This window comes from Amphiprion ocellaris, chromosome 8 (genome assembly GCF_022539595.1).
Source record: "Amphiprion ocellaris isolate individual 3 ecotype Okinawa chromosome 8, ASM2253959v1, whole genome shotgun sequence".
Lineage (NCBI taxonomy): Eukaryota > Metazoa > Chordata > Actinopteri > Pomacentridae > Amphiprion > Amphiprion ocellaris.
The window spans coordinates 7,169,960-7,190,006 of NC_072773.1; the positions used below are offsets into that span (position 1 = coordinate 7,169,960).

The window sequence follows — 20,047 nt, forward strand, 5'->3', positions numbered from 1 at the left end:
TTTTACCAAAGCTCCATTCAGAAATGTGCAAAATGTGATATGTAACACAGTTTTCCAATGTTCAATGGTGGAAAATCAAACTCTACTGGGTTCTCTGCTGCATCTCAACCACAGTTTTCCTTTTTCTTTCTTACTGTGTGAAGACAGAAGATCCTCAGGTGACAGGATTCCCTGCTGTTTTTTCCCTTTTTACAAAAAAATAAAGCATGCCTCGATGTCTTGCCGCAAAATTAGTTTTTACTGTTTCTAAACTTCCACACAGAGAGAGCATAAGTTGGAATCTTGTGTCTCTCTTGCGTCACCACGTCCACACAGACTTTGTAAAAAAAACTGTTTCCTAGCAGACAAATCAGACGTGATTAGAGATATTCTCAAGGAATTTTCATTTTTTTCAGCAAATTGTAGAAAGCTCATTTGTCTCACCAGTCTCCTATATGTTTATTAATCTTGCTGCAAACAAGATTTCACTGTGATTTCTGAACAGTTTGTTCTTAAAATATAGGTTCAAGATAATTTTTTACATAAATCTAGGTGAACACATCCAATGTGTTCAATTTATATGAGTGAGAACAGATTAAATATTATCCAAATAGTTATTTCAGTGCCTTTTTAAAAAAAAAAAAGAAATAAAAAATTTCAACACAAACTGATCCCTTAAAGACTTTTTTCAGGGCAGTTGTGTTAGACCATGGTAGTTTTCGCTGTATTTAGCTAATTAACCAGAAACTCCTCAGTTTAGATTTGACCTGTTTTCTCTTCCATGAGACTTGGTCACTACATGTACAATACATAAGCAGACCTTATCAATTAAACACACAGAAATCTTGAAAATTGCCTAAAATTGCATTTTCTCACCTTTTCTGTCACCTTTTCCGTTACCTTCTCCGGTGCTGTGGGTGGAGGTGGTAGATGGAGGTATGTGGAGCTCTCTGGGTTTTGTCGGACGCATCGACCCTTCCCCTGGCAAAGGGAGACTGAGCAGAGTCGGGTTGCCGTGGTGATGTTGATGGAGTAGGGTCCCAGGACTTTACGGACGAACTCTGACAGGTCCTGACACTCTCTCTGAGAAGCAAACGGTTTGATGATAAAAAGAACAGTGGAACTGGACGATAGTGTGATGGATGAAGCTCAGAGAGGAGACATTATCATGATCTCCTATTTAATGACAGAAGATGTGAGTTAATTTCCTCTGCGGAGAACTGAATTTAGTGCTGCGTGCATAAATTTTTATATTATTGGGAAATTCTCTTGTCTGTTTCCAAGTTCCTCCCTCTCAAGCTCTTTCAACCAATTAGAATCCTCCAGCTGTGATTATTGAAGGATACAGGAGTCCCTCTGCATGTTTCCTTTATAAACTAATATTTTTCATCAGCAGTGCGGTGCTTTTATCACAGGTGAAAAAAATGGTCGTACATATGAATATGAGTGGCCAGATAAACTCTGCACTACAGGTATATACAGTGCTGTGAAAAAGAAATTGCACTTGCTGTCCAAAAAAATGTGATTAGCCACAGTTAATTCATGATTTAACAAGGGGGGCAATTACATTTTCACACAGGGCCAGGTAGCTTTGAATAGTTTTTTTTTCTTCATAAATAAAATCATCATTTAAAAACTGTATTTTGTGTTTACTTGGGTTATCTTTGTCTGATATTTACATTTGTTTGATGATCTTGAACATTACAGTGGGGAAAATATGTAGTATATAAAGTATATGCACGTTATGTAAGCATAAAGTCATTACCTCGGTCTTCGTTTCACTTTTCTCCCAGAAGACGACTCCTGCTGTTCCCATGGCAGCACTTTCTCCAATGGTGCTGACCAGGTCGGACTGTACAGAGAAAATACAAAATGAAAGAAAAAAAAAACAAAAAAAGAGAAAAACAGTTCCAACCTTTAATTGTTCTCTTTTACAAGTAACATTAAACTATAGATAGACAGACTATAGATAGATAGACTATAGATAGACAGATAAATAGATAGACTATATTTAACATTGGTTCCCTAAAATGAGTTAATATCGTTTAAAAAAATAGTGAACAACATTTCAAAGGACTCAAATGTTTTCAAGAGTCAGTAAAAATGACTCAGAATTTACCCAAAGTGACTCAGAAATTGTCAAAAATGACTCAGAACTTGTTGAGATTGACATACGTTAAAAAAGAAGAAAAAAAGACTCAAGAGTCGTGCAAAACAACAAACCCTTTCAACGATGTCAAAGGATGAGTCACAAAATCACTCGGAATTTACCCAAAGTGACTCTGACTTTGTCCAAATTGACATACATTTTCTAAAAAAAGACTAAAAAAAAAAAAGTCTTAAAATGTACTGTTGTGTTTGCAAATTGTCTGTGTTAGGTTAAATAAATACAAAATCTATACAAATTCAAGAAAAAAATATATAAATTTGCAAGTTCGCTGTGGTCAAATTGTACTTATTTACTGTGTTAAATAACAAAAATGTTGTTTAATTGACATTTACCATTAATACAAAATCATGTATATTGGTAACAAAATCAGTTACCTAAAAGTAGTTATCTTTTTAATAATAGTTAACATTTAAAATGGTTCCAATGTTTATGCAAAGTCAGTAAATACTGTCAAACATGACTCAGAATTTACCCAGAGTGACTCAGAAATTGTCAAAAATGACTCCAAATTTGTCCAAATTGATATACATTTTTTTTAAATTAAAAATAAAAAAAGAACTGAAGATATGTCCAAAATAACAAAACCCTGTACACAACGGCTCAGAATTACTCCATAATGACAAAAAAAATGGTCTTAAAATGTACTATTACTTTGCAAATTGTCTCTGTTGGGTTAAATAAATACAATTTCTACAAAAATTAAAGAAAAAATATAAATATGCAAGTTCACTGTGTTCAAATTGTCAAATCAAGTACGTTAAGGATTAAAATATCACAAAACTGTATATAAAGTCATTATAAAAAAGTGTTTTGCGATAGATAGATAGATAGATAGATAGATAGATAGATAGATAGATAGATAGAGAGTCTACTTCTGCCCTTCTTTATTTTTTTGTTGTTTTATTTTTGATCCTTTTGTAAAAGACGGGCTGCATTCCATTCCAAAGCTCCCTCTGACTGGAATAATCTGCCTCCGTCTGTAAGATCTATCACCCTATTTTTTTCACTGCTTAGGGTCATTGTTGTGTTCTCATCTTGGATCAACCTGTTCATGTTTTTAACTTGCGTGTGCTTTCAATTTTTAGCTCATTAGGGCTTGAAATAATTGGAAATCAAGCTGCTTCAGTTGCTGATGCAATTCTGCGTCTCTGTAACTGATTTTTTCTTCAGTAGCTGAGGTCGATGAGTGAAGGTGAGCTGTCTGTGTTTTTGTAGCGTTTGTTATATAATCATGTGTTTTATGTTTCCTTTTCAACATTTCTAAGTTGCAATTCATTTGTACCCCCCCCGAATCAGACACTAGATATATAATTCTTATCATATGTAATTTCTTACCTGTGATAACAGAGTATTAGTCGATGTGTAGACGCTCTTGACCAAAGGAAATACAGGAAGATCAAACTCTGTTCCGGCCAGAGACGAGACTCGAAGTGCTTCTTTTATTTGACTCAATAAATAACGCTCGGCTCCGGCGGTTCCACTCTGTAGGAAAGACGACATGCAGCACACATTCTTACAACGGAAGTAGGTAAACAACAATAATCTGAGTTATCTTTTTTTTAAGCTCAGTCCACAGGGTTTTTCTTGTGTGTACATCAGAAGGTTTCACAGCAGCCTGAGCAGTTGAAACTGGGTTGCCTTTGTCTGAAAACGTAAAGTCTTAAAGCCAATTCATGCCTTACATATCAGCAAGGGTAGACAAGTCTGGAAGGGTTAAGGTGAGGACTGTCTATGCTGCAAACATGATGACAGCACATGTGTCAGGAAAACAAATACTGCTCAAAACAAATGTGTGTTTAGAGAAGAGACCATACAAAGACATTCTCTGGCATCCACATCTTTATAGTTATCATTTAAAGACTTGTATTTACAGTAGTTGCTGCAGGACTTTGGAAGTGATTTGATTTGTTCATGCTTTCCGTCCTGTGCGATGTTCGTCCACTGTGCTCAAGACATTTTAGGAATAGTTGTGGGTCATTCCATGTGAAATCAACATATTTTAAGAAAATTTCCCACCTGACCCTCTCAGATTTTTCTAAATTTTTACATACTTATAGAACATTATATATGATGGAAAAATCCAAAATTGCAAGGCTTAATTGTAAAGAGTTCAAAAGTTATGACCATTTGAAGTAGGTAGGGGGTACCCTAAAATTGCGACCAAAATTAAGACTTGAAATTTTCCGCTATTTTCAGGCTTCTATAACTTCTGAACAAAAAGAGCTAGAAGTCTGAAATTTTCAGGGAGAACATGCCAACTCCATGCAGAAGGGTCCCGGGAAAGCCGGGACGCAAACCAGGGATCTTCTCGCTGCAAGACGAAAGTGCTAACCACTACACCACTGTGCAGCCCAGTCAGGGAGTTGTTTTCATTAATTTACTATTTGTAATGATATTTTCTTAGTTTTGATGCCCCCTGTATGGATTATACTCTATTCTCTTATTGTAGCTTGAAGATATGAGTGGGCATGAACAGTAAGTACGAGCAAATATAATTAAAGGTCCCCACCTGCAGCTTCTCCAGGGTGAGTAGAGGGTAAAGGGCAGAGCTTCTCTTCCACAGCCACAGAAGCTCGTCATTCAGGCCCATCTCTGCAGCAGGGCACTGGCCGGTGTAGTTGGCTAACGTGGTTTGGGTGGGGTTGCTGTTGTAGCAGCTGGGGTAAGGAGACATTCCCCACAATGCTTTGGGCCGTAACCTTTTGACCTCCCGGAGAGTCTCCGTCATTACTGACTGGGCTGCTGCCTCGAAGTCCACCTGCAACAAGATAAGCAGATATTTTAGGTATTTTCAGTTTGTGATCAAGCTACTTTTTGTCCGTTGATTTGGCAGGGGGGGCATCGCCGAAATAACACAGTGTTAGCATTAGCATGGATATCTCCATCAAACATGGGCGAAGCGAAGCGTAACGTTAGAGTTGGTAGGTCCGCGTGATACAGCCAGCCAACTGGCCAATCAAAAGTAACGCTGACCCTAGAGATGCCTGCAGTCCACAAGACTGTGATATACCAATGCTTAATGATGGTAAAGCGGGGAGGAGAGGAGGTATTCCGAGTATTCGGATCTCACAATTAATATTCAGATATTTGGGTCCAGCCCTAATGCCGAGATGATATAGTTTGGCAAAAGTTTCTGTTGTGGAAGTTCAGCGAGGGTTAGGGTTAGTCGAGAGAGTATGAGGAGGCAGACGTAGACACACTGGAGACTCAGATGACATATTTGCTGTAGAAGTTCATCGATGTCTAGAGAATGAGGAAGCAGGTTGTGAGTAAGGTTTACTGACATCAGGAGAATTGACACCAACAGAGCAGCAGCTCATGCAAGCAATGGCAGCATCAGTTCTGAGGGTTCTCTCTGATCTTCGGGTGTATATTATAATTGGGAGAGGAGTCATATTAAGATTACAGACCAATATGGAGTCAACTCATCTGCTAAATCATGTCAGAAAAGACAATATCTAACCTGGACCAGAAGAGAGAGTCCTGGCATATCTTCCCCCAACAGCGTCTGACTGTCGGAAGATAATTTGGGATAATGTCAGCTAAGAGCTGCAAGGAAATACCTTAGAAAGGGGAAAGAGTAATTTTTCATTCACAGTTTCAACTGGATTAACAATAATTTTACTAGTTTTGGTTTTCTTACTGGTCAGTTTAACAGATTAGTAAATAGCATTGTGACTTTCCATAGTCTTCACTAGTAGCCTGATAACCTGATTATAAGGCTCCAGCTAATAGTCTGACATAACTTCTAATGTCCCGAACAAGACCAACTTGTTGTTAAAACACGTTATGCACATATAGTCAGCCAATTGATGAGATTTTTTTTAGCCATTAAAAAGAGCCAGACAACTTGCTTCCTACTGGTTCTACTCATTAAGCTAAGCTGCTGGTTGTGACCTTATATTTACTTCACAGCCAGATAACAATTTCTGAATATGTATATATTGATATGAATGTAAGTATAATTTAAATACATATAAGTAGATGAATGATATATGCATACATTGTGTACATGTACTTGTTTGCATATTTAAGCAGAAGATCAAAGTTTCTGAGAGATATTTCCAAACTGGACAAATTTACTGTTTTCTTTTTGCCTTTGAACGGAGCCTGACTTTGTGTTTCCTGCTGTTTCTAGTCTTTATGCTAAGCTAAGCTAAACAACTGCTGGTCGTAGTACCTAAATGATATATGCATATGTGCTGTGATAGAAGATTTTGTGCATATTACTCAACTCAACTTTTAGCATAAAATGATCCCCTTAAACCACAAGTCAAGTAGATTTCTATCATGTTGTTTAGATTCATATCATGAATCCACTTCATCTTGTTTACAATGTTTTTTTTTTTTTGTTTTTTTTATAATCAAAGCTCATAGATCATTTTTTTTTAATTTGTAGGGAAGCCAGTGAACAAATTAGTAGTCTGTAGAGGATATTTCCAAACTGGCTAAATTTACTGAATGACATCAAAATATAGTTTTCTTTTTTTTCACTGTTTAGTGAAGCTTTGATGTAGAAACTTCTGCAGAAAATCCTGCTTAGTCATGGTGAGTCACCACATAAAGTACAGCAATAGCACTTGTGTTTTTATTTTATCCTGCCTGCCACATTGCTTCTTCATTTTCCTGACTAATTTTTCCTCCTTTGGTACATCTTTAAAGGTGCTCTCGTCACAGCTTGGAAATATTGCCAGTTCAATTACAATGCCTTGGTGTAATGACCAAAAGGGACCGTTGGGGGGTTATTAGTGACCGCATTCCTTTTACATTTTCCATCAAAGATTTTCACTTGAGAGGATCCTGGCATCTTGCATGTTTTCCCCCCATCTGCCTGCAGCTTTGAAAGTTTTCCCTCTATCAATGCTCCCTCAACCTTTACCTTATGCTGCTTTCCTTTTCATGCACGGCTTCCTATTTTCTCTCATCATTATTTAGACTTTCATTTTTTAGCTTTTCCTACCTGTGACCACTTCTCCACCTCTTCTGAGGTCCAGCTAGGGAAGAAAGACCTCATCAAGTTCCTCGACGCCTCCTGATACGTTGCCTGCTTCTCCTGGTTCCTCGACCACTGAGGGACCCACTCTGCCCAACGCAGCACCCCCAGCCCCAGGTACCTCGGTGCGGGTAGAGCCGCCTCCACGTCCTGCTGTGTCTTTTGGAGGTGGCTGTCCAGGCGAGTGTGCTGCGGCAGCCCCCCATTGACTGGTGTGTCTTCGTCCACAAAATATGGATAATTCCCCAACGTGTCCTCATAAAAGACGGCTACACGGCCTTCACGTTCCATCCCAAAAGACTTGGGATCTGGCCGACCGGAGCACGAAGAGTCACGGATGCCCCAGAAGATAATGAAAGGCTGTCCAGACAGAAGAGGAGGTCGGGCTGGCCGGGGTGGACCGGCCGTACAGAGGCTGGTGAAGGCAGCAAGTAAAAGGAAGAGGAGGGTGACTGATGAAGATGCTAAGTGAATTCTGAGGCTGCACAGTGTCAGTTTGGGTTCTGGATGTGGATCTGGATGTGACCGGGGTTTGGTCCACGCCATTGAAGCGGCCGCCTCTCAGGCTCTCACCACTTCAGACCCTCGGAGCCGATCATGTTCCTGGAAAACACAGCAGACGACAAACATTCAAACTACATTTTCTTGCTTTGCACTAATTGGAGCCACTTTAAGCTTGAAGAAAAGCCTTTATTTAAACTATTAAGAACCATTTTTGTGGAAGATCCTGAGCAACCATTATGCTGTCCTCTGGAAGTCCTCTGATTTTGTTTGCTATTGCTTTAATCTTGTCTTATACTGTGTGCTGAAATGCCCCCAGTATAGTCAGGAACAACTGCAAGCTAGTAAACATGCATGTAAACAGTGCTGGATTTGGCTTTGCAAATCCACTTTGCATGTTTGTTAAAGCTCAAGGGTACACACAATAAGTTCTGGTGCAAATGTAAACTTTTGTTTTGTGCATGAGGAAAGTCCACAGGGCTGCTTTAGAGAAACCCACCCACTGTCCACCCACAGTTGTGTTCAATTATGCAGTTTATTCTCAAGACTGCGTGGGACTGTGCAGTCTTTCTGACATCTCCTTCTATCCTCTGTTAAATTTACTGCACCTGTTAGACACCTTTATTATTATTTTTAGTGTGTGAAGTTCAGTGGCTTGACATGTTTTGCAGCAATGCTCTCACAGCTTTCACATGATCCAGGGTCCAGTTGGCACAAATAACTGACAGACCATCCAATTTCAATACTGTGGTTACAACACTGGATCTCAACTGAGCACATAAAGAAATGAGTTTCTTAGATAAATGATAGACAACATAATAGAAGTTCCAAACATGATTTTAAAAAAATAAAATAAAATCTTTTGTAAATATTATTCCTGTCAGCCAGTTTTCTATAAGTTTTGTTCCAATGGTTGAATTAGCCACTAAAAACTCCTCTCTGTGTATCAAAGTTGCAGTTTTAGAAGTGTTTCTTTATAAACAATCAATTTCTGGAATAAAACGGTTTAAATTTGACCCCACAACATGACACAGAAAGTCGGAATAGTCATACAGAAAGTCAGAATAATGATGCAGAAAGTCAGAATAATGATATAGAAAGTCAGAAAAATGATGCAGAAAGTCAGAATAATGATATAGAAAGTCAGAATAATTATGCAAAAAGTCAGAAATATGATACAGAAAGTCAGAATAATTATGCAAAAAGTCAGAATAATGATACAGAACGTGAGAATAATGATACAGAAAGTCAGAATAATGATGCAGAACGTGAGAATAATGATACAGAAAGTCAGAATAATGATGCAGAACGTGAGAATAATGATACAGAAAGTCAGAATAACAATACAGAAAGTTGGAATAATGATGCAGAAAGTTCTTTAGGTTTGTTTAGCTTCAAGGTGAAAATGCTAAACCATGACATTGGCTGCTTATTTTGCTCATGATCTGTCTTCTATCACCATATGGGCATGTTAACAATGCAGAAAACCTGTTTTTCACTGGAGGGCTTCTTTAAATATTGTAAAATTGTGAGACAAATATCTACAATCATTTTATTTTTGTAGATTTGTTCATACCCTAAATGTAGTATTGAGCTGAATGAATAATGAAGTAGGGGATGTGTTCTGCAATATTAGTTGTAGCTCTGCCAATTTCTCTCTCAAAGCATAATTTCCTGACACTGAGCAGTTGAAAATGTTGGCAGGTTGGTTCTAAAGAGGTAGACTGCAATTTAAACCCAATTTAATCTGATACCCAGTCATTTGTTTTATCTTCATGTCACTAAACAGCTTCATTCGGGGCAATAAAACTACTTTTCACTGCACTTTTCCCTTCCTGTAGTCTCAAACTGGGGAAGCCAATGTGAAAACATGTTGATATGTTTTGTTTCCCATTTATTGAGACGCTATTGCTTAACACAATCACATTTCTAACACTGTTTGCTTACAATTAACTTCATGAGACACTTTCAATTGAGAGTGTGACCACTGTTTGACTCAACTTAGCTAATTTGAATCATAATGAGGAGCTAATGTGTGCACCAAATTATCCAGTCGGTTCAAACGGTGAGAGAAAACTGAGATCAAATGTACGTTTAGTCCAGTATGACACTAAAACACACTTTTTTAAAAATACAGACTTTTAAAAATCTAATTGCCTTGTTGTTTGAGATCCACTGCAGTTTAGATTCTACATCTCAGAGCTGCAGAATTTTACATTCAGTTGATTCATAAAATGCAACACATGTTTGGAGTAAATTGAAACAAATGCAAGAAAAACAAGTCACTTGCATCTTTACCATGCTGCCCACATATGAATAATTTAATTTAATAAGAGGCAGGAAATCTGAGAGACGAGCACTTTGAAGATAATTGCTGCTTTTTGCTTCCTGCTGTTTCGTGTTCATGAAGCTTTTGACTGTTTTTTGGACATGAGTCGAGAAATTATGGACTTTTTTTTTTAACCTTGTTCATCTTCGTTTGTTTGTTCTTTTGTTTATTTTTTCCTTTTTTTAAAATACGTGCATATTTATGTAGGTTTGTGCATATGCCTCTTTCTGTATTATTTTCGTTACTCACTAGTTCAATAATTCTGTTGGCTTATCTGAAAACCCAATAAGCCAAGTGTTTAAAAAAAGAAGTTATGGACAACACACAAATAAAGTTTTTACTCAGTAATTAAAGAAAAAACTAAAATTCTGCATCCTCAGGCATATTTCTAACATGGAAAAAAAAAAGGAAAACCAACGTAATTCTTCAAAATGTACACAGTTTTATGATTGTTAATTTTAGAAAAACAACCAACCCACAGCTACTTTTGACCAAGTTCCAAACATTAGTTTTAATTTTTTAAAAAGTGTCACGTAAATATCCTGTCAGCCAGTTGGCATTTAGTTTGTTTCCGATAATTGAGTTAATCACTAAAATCTCATCTCTCTATATTAAAATGTCTTAATTTAGTTGTGGACAACACACAAATACAGACAGAACTAGTGAAGGTTTTACTCAGTAATAAAAAGAAACTAAAATGCTTCATCCTCAAGTGTATTTCCAACATGTCAAAACATGAAAAACAACATAATTCCCCAAAATGTGCACAGTTTTATGTCTATTACAGCTTGTTTTGACCAAGTTCCAAACATGAGTTTTATAAAAAGTCTCACATAAATATCCTTTCTGTGAACTAGTTGTCTTTTGATGGTTGAATAAACCACTAAAATGTCATCTCCGTTCATTAAAGTTTAACAATTTAATTATTGACAGCACACAAATACACACAAATCTATTGAAGTTTTTTTTTTGTTTTCACTCAACAATAAAAAATTAAAATGCTGCATCCTGAGGTGTATTTCTAACATGTACAAACATAAAAGAATGTGACATGAGAACAGCATCTCCTTTTCACAATGCTGCAACGAAACATACTTTTGAGCATTTATGGTGTATTTTTCACTTAACTAATAGAATATTTTACACTTTATTGTGCATTTTTGTACTTTATTTTTCTTCTTATTAGATTTATTTTTAGGCTAATTTATTTGTATTTGCAGTGTAGTCACTTTACTCTTTCTGCTTGAAGCCCTCTTGGGGATCAAGTAGGTATTTCTATTCTATTTTATAATGTGGCCATAAAATAAGGCCTGATTAGGGCGACATTTGTTCAGCTGGTGGGGAAACACATTGCACTGTTGCTGCCCAGCTTCACTGAAACACTTTTGTTCAGCAGGTAGCACAAGATAAAGAAAAAGTGGAAACTCTTTTTAAATGATGTGTAGCTGCTCTGTGTAGGCGGTTAAACTGAATATGACAGGAGACTCTGCATGGCTTTAGAAAGAAAATAGCACAGGAGAAACAGAAGACCACTTTGTTCAAATGAAAACTTATAAAAGGAACCCGTACCTTCATTAACTATGCGAAGTGACTCAAAAGAGACGCGTGTTTCATCATCATCAAAGACTAATTTAACCAGCGGACCAAAAAACTGACGGTATTTCTGGTGTAAAGTCGTGTAACTTTGTGAAACCCATGAAGTCCAGTGGTGCTATTAGCTGCACTGTGGTTTTCAGCCTGTATTTGATGGAATTTTCTGGACAGACTTTTGCATGTTTATTCATGATGGACACGATTTAAAGGGTTATCCTCGGTTGCGTTGCATCTGGAAGCGTGTTCCCTTCTCATGTGTTCAGATTTGACTGAGCTGACCCAGGCTCTGCCGGACAGGATTTTGGGGTTAAAGAGGTAACTTCGAGCTTAATCATAGATTTCCAGACTTAAGGCGGAGGTTCACGTCTTGCCATTGCCACGGCAACGGTTCTGGGCAGGTTGCGTTCAAGATAACCATTCGATTGGTATAAAAATACTACATACAGACCAGTTAATTCTCTTCGTATAATGGTGCCAGCATGTGTAGAAGATACCACCGTGACAGTGTAAGGAAGACGAGAGATTTTATTTTTTTTTTTTATTTCCCTGATAGTAAAAATAACTTCAAGAGATGAAGATTCTTAGAGGAGGAAACTCCAGTTGTCTTTTTTCTGTTGCATTTCATTGTAGAATAGGCTACTGTGTAGGTTAATAATCCTAAACCAGAGACGTTTTAAAGCACTGAAGCCTTGTTCTTGTTGAATTTGTTGACATGTATGTGACTGAATCTGGATCTTGGACAATGTTTCAACCATCAGGGGTTTTATGGTGGACATTGAGCTCTCTGTTTCTAGGGTTAGGTTCTACCTGCCCAAAGAGTTTAGCCCTAATAGGTTTTGGAGAACAGCTGCAGTCAAGGAAACTCCCCTAGCTTCGGACTGCCTTCATCCAGATGCCTCTTATTCTAATAGTGAACCTAGCTGAGTAGTCTATTTAGTCAAGTTACTCCGCTAGTCACGTCTCTTTATAGCAGCGGTCCTCTAAATAGATTTGGTCCTCGGTAATTTCTAGGTTTAGATTTAGAGGTTAGGAAAAAACCCCAGGGAAAAGTTTATAGTTCTATATTACTTCTTGACAGGAACAACCCTTAAGAACCATCAACATCTCATGCACACAATCACCCAACTTTTTACTACCATCAGATCTCAGCTACAAAAGGATAGATAGTAAAGGCAACAATAGTTTAACAGGTCAAAGATAAGAACAGTTCATAGTATATTTGTGTAGGTATATCGTTTTATACTGAATGCTCTTTAACTGCTTCACAGTGAGAAAATGTTATGAACTAACTAATAGAGTGATGAGCACTTTTCATGTCACAGATTTGCAAGAAAGCCTACCTGCCTATTTGAATTATGTTTTTATATTTGCCCTTTAAATGCTCCTAACCACAAGGGCAGCTGAAAGAAAGACCCTACACTGTCTTACATGCCGTAACAACAGACTGCATGTACATATTAAATTGAAAAGTTTGGAAGCAGAGTGGTCTAACCAACTTTCTGCAGTGTTTGAGAAAAATGGGTTCAAAGTTTTGTGTTTTCAAGAATGGTCAAACATTCAAAGCGCCGCTGTAACGCTATATCTGGGTTGTGGGTTAAACCGCTCTGCTTCTAACCCCCTCATCTACTCATGCCTTCATAATAAATCTGTTAATCAGAATCAGACATACTATAATGATCACAGAGGGGAAATTTACTTTTGTTATAGTTTTCCATTTAAAGACTTAAAAAGATGATGCAGATTTGCTACTATTCTGTGTACTATTCTTCTTGTGTCCTACAGTTGGGTACATTATCTAGCATGCCTCATCTGCACATGTGAAAGGCAGACATAGTCTTTATTATTGCTTTATTTTTAGCCTTATTGTATGTATTTTCACTGTAATTTCACTGTATTATTTATCTTTCTCCAGGCCTCATTTGTGTCCATTCGCTGTAACGTCTAAGTTTTCTTAGTGAGGGACCTGTGAAGTTTATCTTATCGTATCTTAAGAGTTTATCTTATTTCATCTTTGACACTCATGTTTTCATCCTGATCTGGTGTTTTCTGTCACTGTGTTTGTCCTCTGATTTACCTTTTTCTGTAAGAAAACAAAGACATGACCACTACTTGGTATTTTAAAGTAGATTGTGAATTATCGTTGTTAGCATATGTTGTGCATTTCAGGAAATCTCTAATCTTTCTTTTCTTTTAAAACATACTAACTAATGCAACCATGAGCCCCATATAGAGACACTTTACTCCCTGCAGACATTTTAAAATGTCACAAGCAGGAAAATGCACAGTTGTAATAACAAAAATAAAATATAAGATGGCAAACATCCCATTTGTGGATTTATAACTGCACAAACAAATTTTAAAAATACTACAATAAATCAGCTCAAATAAAAGAAATGTTAAAATCATAAATTTAGGAAGGAAAAATAGATATATAACTGTCCAGATAAGCATTTTAAATTTCAAATCAGATAATAAATCAGATATCAAAAATATTACAAAACAAATTGAAAAAAATTTCACACACAACTAAATAACCCACCTCCTGCATCATGTTTACACCATCATAAATGACCACGTGTTATAAGACAAATTAGTTTACACATTATCAGATTATTATTATTACTAACACCAGGCAAAAACTCTCATCTGGATATAAATTGTTTGAAAATGAAAACTTATTATTCTGTTTCTAGTGAGAGTGAAGCCAGAAAACATCGATATTTCCTGGTTACTGTATGTTGAACTTGCTTTGTAGTGCATTTCCTTAATTTTATCACAGTATAGGTGCAAAATATGTTTTTATTGAAAGTGTTGAAGCTATTTCACCTCAACTTTTGTCATTTTCAAAGATGTCCCTGTACATCCATGCTGGCAGTAAAAAAAACTGTGTCCATATTATGAGTTGAACATGCAGATGCACCTTATCTGCATGTCATTACCTGGGAATGGAGATGCACCCATAGTTCTGGCTTGTATTTTAACTTGAAGAATATTATCCTTCCATAAAATATTCCCTCATTAGGTGTTTTAAAGAGTTTTGTTCAACATTTAACTGGACGTTTATCTCCCACTGATGACGGGATTATTAGTGAAAACGTCTCACTCATTTATTCATTTTTTTCTTTTTGCTGTTGTAATGTTTTCCGTCACATTTAGCTCCACTGTGTCATCTCACGCTCCCATTCGTCTGGTGTTAACAAGGCGCTGTAGCATTTATATGTCCTCCAACTTATTTGTCCTCCGCGAGGAATCTGTGTCATATTTCGGTGAAAAAGGTCCAACGATTGCTTGTTAGCAGCCGCAAACTCCTCTGAGGAGCACCGATCACTGCATGCTCACTAACTAGCCATTAAAAAGGGTAAAAGTCCCACTATGTGAGGAGTGTCAGCTGCAGGACAAAGTTAAAATCTAAATGCCACTGGATATCCTGTAACATTTAACATCAAACCTGCAAATAAATACGCAAGGAGGTGACAGAAGAGGCACTTCAGCGCCTCTCTTTAGCCTATGGAAGACTGATTTTATTACCCTTTCTGATTATATTATTAAATTCTGTGCTGGAAATATGGAAACTATGACACCACTAATCAGAAATATAAATGTAACGTCAATGCTGTAAGTGCTGATGATGCATGAAGTGCTCAAACGCAGAAATTTTACAGCTATGATTTGAGATAAAGCAAATGTTGAGGTTGGTTTAGTTTATTTCATTTAAATTTTGATATAATGTAGCATTGAAACATGGTAACTAATGCAACCATGTGCCCCATTATGGACACATTTCTTTCCCTAGCAGACATTTTGAAATGTCACAAGCAGGAAAATGCACAATTGTAATGACAAAAATACAACATAACATGGCAAACATCCCATTTGTGGATTTATAACTGCACAGAAATGAAAAATAATAAGAAGAATAAAGAGCCTATAATAAATCAGCTCAAATAAAAGAATTGTTAAAATAATACATTTATGAAAGAAAAAAACTGTCCAGGTACACATTTTTAAATTTCAAAATCAGATAATAAATCAGATAAAACAGCTGTAATTGATCAAAAATATTACAAAACAAATAAAAAAATATTTCACACTGGATTTAGTTAGATAATAGATCCAATAACTAGCAATTAATATGCTAAAGCAACCGAGTTGTAAGAATATACTTGAAGAAATACTGCTAGTAATTAAAAAATATTTTTAAAAACTACAAAGATGTAATAAAACCTTCATTTATTCCATTTTTAAGGTGGCTTACTGTCATCGATCACTGAAAAAATGAATGGCACTGATTCGTTTTAGTAGTTTTACTTTGTGGGCTGTAACAAGTTGAATTGTGTGCTTTAAAAAAATCTATTCTCATTTAAAAACTGCAGCCTTTTTTCTCTAACACTTCATAATACTCAGGCAACTTACTGCAGCAGCTTCAGCTTAATTTGTGTGTTCTTTGTGAAATTAGTTCAAAATCCTGATAAACACTCAAGTAGAAAGCTGTTAGATTGAATTTCAGCATTTCAGAACTTAACCTCGATGTTTTCTCAGCTTTATACCAATAAAACTGTGTTGCATAGAAATAAAAATAGATTCCAGCAGAGTAGCAAATTTCTAGTAATCAATCGGACTGATTTTAAGCATTTAACTGGTGCTGACAGGAGCTGAAGAAGCTTCCAGACCTCCAACTTTATAAGCCACTAATTCCAAGAAGGTCAGAGGTTACGTCCTGCACAGTGTCGCAGGAATCTGTTTCTAGATCAACAATATGTGCACAAAAGTAAAAGAAAACACAAGTAGTAGATGCATTAGATGCTTGTTTGAATTATTTTAAATCAGGATAAAGTGAAATAAGCTGATTTATTAGTGCTGTTTAATTGTGTTTCTAGATTTAACATTGTGATTTAAAATACATTTTAGGACTCTGTTTTATTATTTATTTATTATTTATAATAAAAAAAATCTGTTTTATCCTCAAATTACAACAACATGAAGCTGCTACAAGTGTAAATAATAATTTATAAAGGATATTTTGTACTTATATGTGAAATTATTCTCTTTTAAAAATATATATATATTAACAAAAAATAACTGGCTAATTGCAATGTAGTTTTTAGGTTTTTCAAATGTATAAATTTATGGTTTTGTTACTATTAATTTAGCCATAGAGTTAACCTCAGAAGAAGGATTTTATTTATTTTTAATATAAAATAATCTTTTGTCCCCGCACTTTTGCAATCTAATTTTAGCGTAGTCATCGGTTTTACTGAAATTCATTAAGTAGTTCTCTGGGGGTTTTTTTTTGTTTTTTTTAGCTTAAGCTGACTGGGTTTCATGACATATCTGTAGTAAATTACCGTAAATCTACTGGTTTCCTGTTTGTACAGTGTAATTTGTCAATACTGGGTAATAGAAAAGTACTATTGGAGTATTTTTTTCTTCCTTAAATTCATATCTTACGTCCTCTTATGTCTTGGACATGCTCACTTCTTACCACAGTTGGTATTGCCTTGGATTCCTGTATTTACAAGGTAATTTCAAGCCTATAATATAAAAAAAAATATTATAAAAACATCATCGCAATGGTGAAAAACTGAGAGCAGTCACATAAAGAATTGTTTTACTGTCATTTCAACTTCTCATAAACTCCATCTTTTTCCAACGTGACTCTAATCTGGTTTTTCCTTTGTTTATTCCAGCAGCTGTAAACCTGTCACACTGTCCATAATCCCTCGTGTTCAGCTGCAGTGGAAGTTGGTGTTGAACATGACAACTAAATAATCTGTTCAGATTAAGACTCTGCTCTGTGTTTACTCTTTTGTCTGGATCATCCTAAAGTCTGCTTCTGCACAGCTCCAAGTAGAGAAAAGCACCTCTTCTCTTGTAATCTCTAAAGTGTCCACATATGTTTTACAGCACAGTTCAGAGGTAATGTGTAGAAATGAATGAAATAAATAAGATATTGTAGGAAAAAAATGTTGATTAAAGTCACTTTTGGTTGATTGTTAAGAGCAGATTTAATTAATAATGAGTTAATTTCACTAAACGTACCAGTAACTCACTTCATTCTTCTGCCCTTCAGCCAAAGAAGGAATTAATGAATTCATAAATGCAGCATTTCTGATTATTTTCTAATGTGCTTCGTTTTCATCTCACACTTCATTTGTCGGCTCTTCTCCCATGAAAGCCACCACGCTGGGCCAATTATGCACGTAAAACTGTTATTTTAACCTGCTGGGACCCTGATTTGATCTTGTCGTTATTAAATAATGCTACAAAATAAAGCAACAATCATGGGAAAAATACCCTCAACAACAAGACAAATCTGGTTGTAATCTAAGAATTAGACCTCAGGGTTGCGTTTAATAAGCTGACAACTGAAAAGCTTCCAGCCTCAGTGGCTGCTGCTCACTGTGTTTGACAACAAAATGTTGGCAGAAAGTATAATTTCCATGCATCTTGTTGCAAAATGCAACTGCAACAGGTGAACAGGAACTGGAGCACACTGCTTGGTTTTAGTGTGTTCAGTGAAATTTGTGCATCAGAAAACCTTCCTGTGACATTTCCCCCCCCCCAAACTTTTCAAGACTAAAATGAAAGGAAATTCCCTTCTGTTTCAGACGTGCAGCCTTTAAGAGGTTCCTCGCTGTGAGTGAGTTCAGACATTATTCTGCCTCCGTATGTTCTCTGGATGTACTGTCCGAGCTGTTCTGGTTCACCGCTGATCAGTTAACGGAGAGGAAAAGCCGGCAGCAGCCACACCTGAGATTAGAAACGTCACTCCTACTCCGAGGACTTAGAGTACATTTAGAAAAGTGTCCCCACAGCCTAGAATGCACTTCAGCAACTCTGTGTGTCGTTTTTCAGTTTTATCATCTGAGAAATATTTCCCAGACAGAGATCGACACCAACATGTCATTTGGGAATCATGCTGATTCAGTTTACAAAAAAGCACAGCAGCGCCTTCACCTGCTGAGGGAACTGAAGACTTTTAATGTCTGCAGAGGCATTTAACCCTGGTTTATACCTCACTCATTGAATCCATCCTCACTTTCAACATTTCATCCTGGTACAGCTCCCTCTCCACTAAACAAAAAACAAAACTCTCCCGTATTGTCAATCAGTCCAGCAAAATCATTAGTTCACCACAAACTCATATCTCTGAACTGTTTAACCGCTGTGTGATCAGGAAATCCTCCCTGATCCCAGAAGACCTCTCTCACCCCTTCATCACTGCTTCCAGTTACTGCCATCAGGCAGACATTAAAAAGTCCTACTGGCCCACAAAAACGTCTACAAAAAATCCTTTATTCCCACTGAAATAACCACCCTGAACAAAATAACATAAGACACTGAGCACTATATATATATATATTTATTTATTTTTGTCAGCTGCTGTTTCTTTTTAACATTTCTTTTAGACATCTACTTTGCAAACCTGTGATTTCAGTGTTTTTATGTGTTGTATTTTATTGTTGGAGCCTGTCAAAGAAGAATTTCTGTCACCATTTGGGGCAGACAATAAAGTCTATCTATCTATCTATCTGTCTGTCTGTCTGTCTGTCTGTCTGTCTGTCTGTCTGTCTGTCTGTCTGTCTGTCTGTCTGTCTGTCTGTCTGTCTGTCTGTCTGTCTATCTATCTATCTATCTATCTATCTATCTATCTATCTATCTATCTATCTATCTATCTATCTATCTATCTATCTATCTATCTATCTATCTACATCCTGTTTCTGCAGCAGTGATAAGAAGCAGCAGTTTTCCTGAGCAGAGATACATATGTACATGTTTACTGCACTGTTAGGAAAATAAGAGGATTTGTGAGTCCCCAAGTGGTGAAAACCATATGCAGAAATATCCCCAGTTCAATTTCAGCACTTGTTTTTGCATGTTTTCTATCTCTCCTTATTTTCTGTAAAGATCTGCAGTCACTAAAGGCCTGCAGCGGCTGATATTACAACAACTAGAGGAATCCCAAACAGTAAAGTTCCCAAATTCTACTATGAAACTACATATTTGCACCAAAAATGAGAACAGTGTGAGCCTGTCTGTTAAGTTGACATCAGGTTAAGATTTCCTCATGAAGTTCCCTCTGAGCTTTCACCCCTTACCTCTCGCTGACCTGAATTTTGACGCTGTATTTTGAATGGAATCCGTCCATTTTGGATTTTTAAAGCTGGAATCTGGGACTGTAACGTTAACTGACAAGGGCAGGGGACTCTCTGTATTTTACAGTGTACTGGAGCTTTAAATCTGGTTTCTGCGGCGATAATATGATGTATTTTAATCTTAAATGATTTGTTTGGCAGAGCTAAAGAGATGAATAGCTGCAGAAACGGGAAAAGAGTAAACTACAGCAACAAGGAATATAATAAAAAAAACTTGTCCAAGAAAACTTTTTGTGGCTAGAGATAGAAAAGAAAGTAGGATTACAGTCATACGTTCGTCATAAACATGCATCAACAGCATTTGTATAATTACTCTCAGGTTTAAA

General features: G+C 36.6%; 1 protein-coding gene across 2 annotated transcripts in view; it reads right to left on the reverse strand.

Moving 5' to 3' along the window:
* si:dkey-72l14.3 (Glyco_hydro_56 domain-containing protein) overlaps window positions 1-20,047 on the reverse strand; it is a 36,964-nt gene that overhangs the window by 2,113 nt on the left and 14,804 nt on the right. For both annotated transcript variants that reach the window (XM_055012984.1, XM_035956568.2), the window contains exons 2-6: window positions 7,110-7,745; window positions 4,659-4,907; window positions 3,485-3,631; window positions 1,745-1,831; window positions 856-1,062 (exon numbers count right to left, since the gene is read on the reverse strand). In XM_055012984.1, the coding sequence (XP_054868959.1) occupies window positions 856-1,062; window positions 1,745-1,831; window positions 3,485-3,631; window positions 4,659-4,907; window positions 7,110-7,688 (1,269 nt within the window). In that variant the 5' untranslated portion in view covers window positions 7,689-7,745. The remainder of the gene's footprint in view (window positions 1-855; window positions 1,063-1,744; window positions 1,832-3,484; window positions 3,632-4,658; window positions 4,908-7,109; window positions 7,746-20,047) is intronic.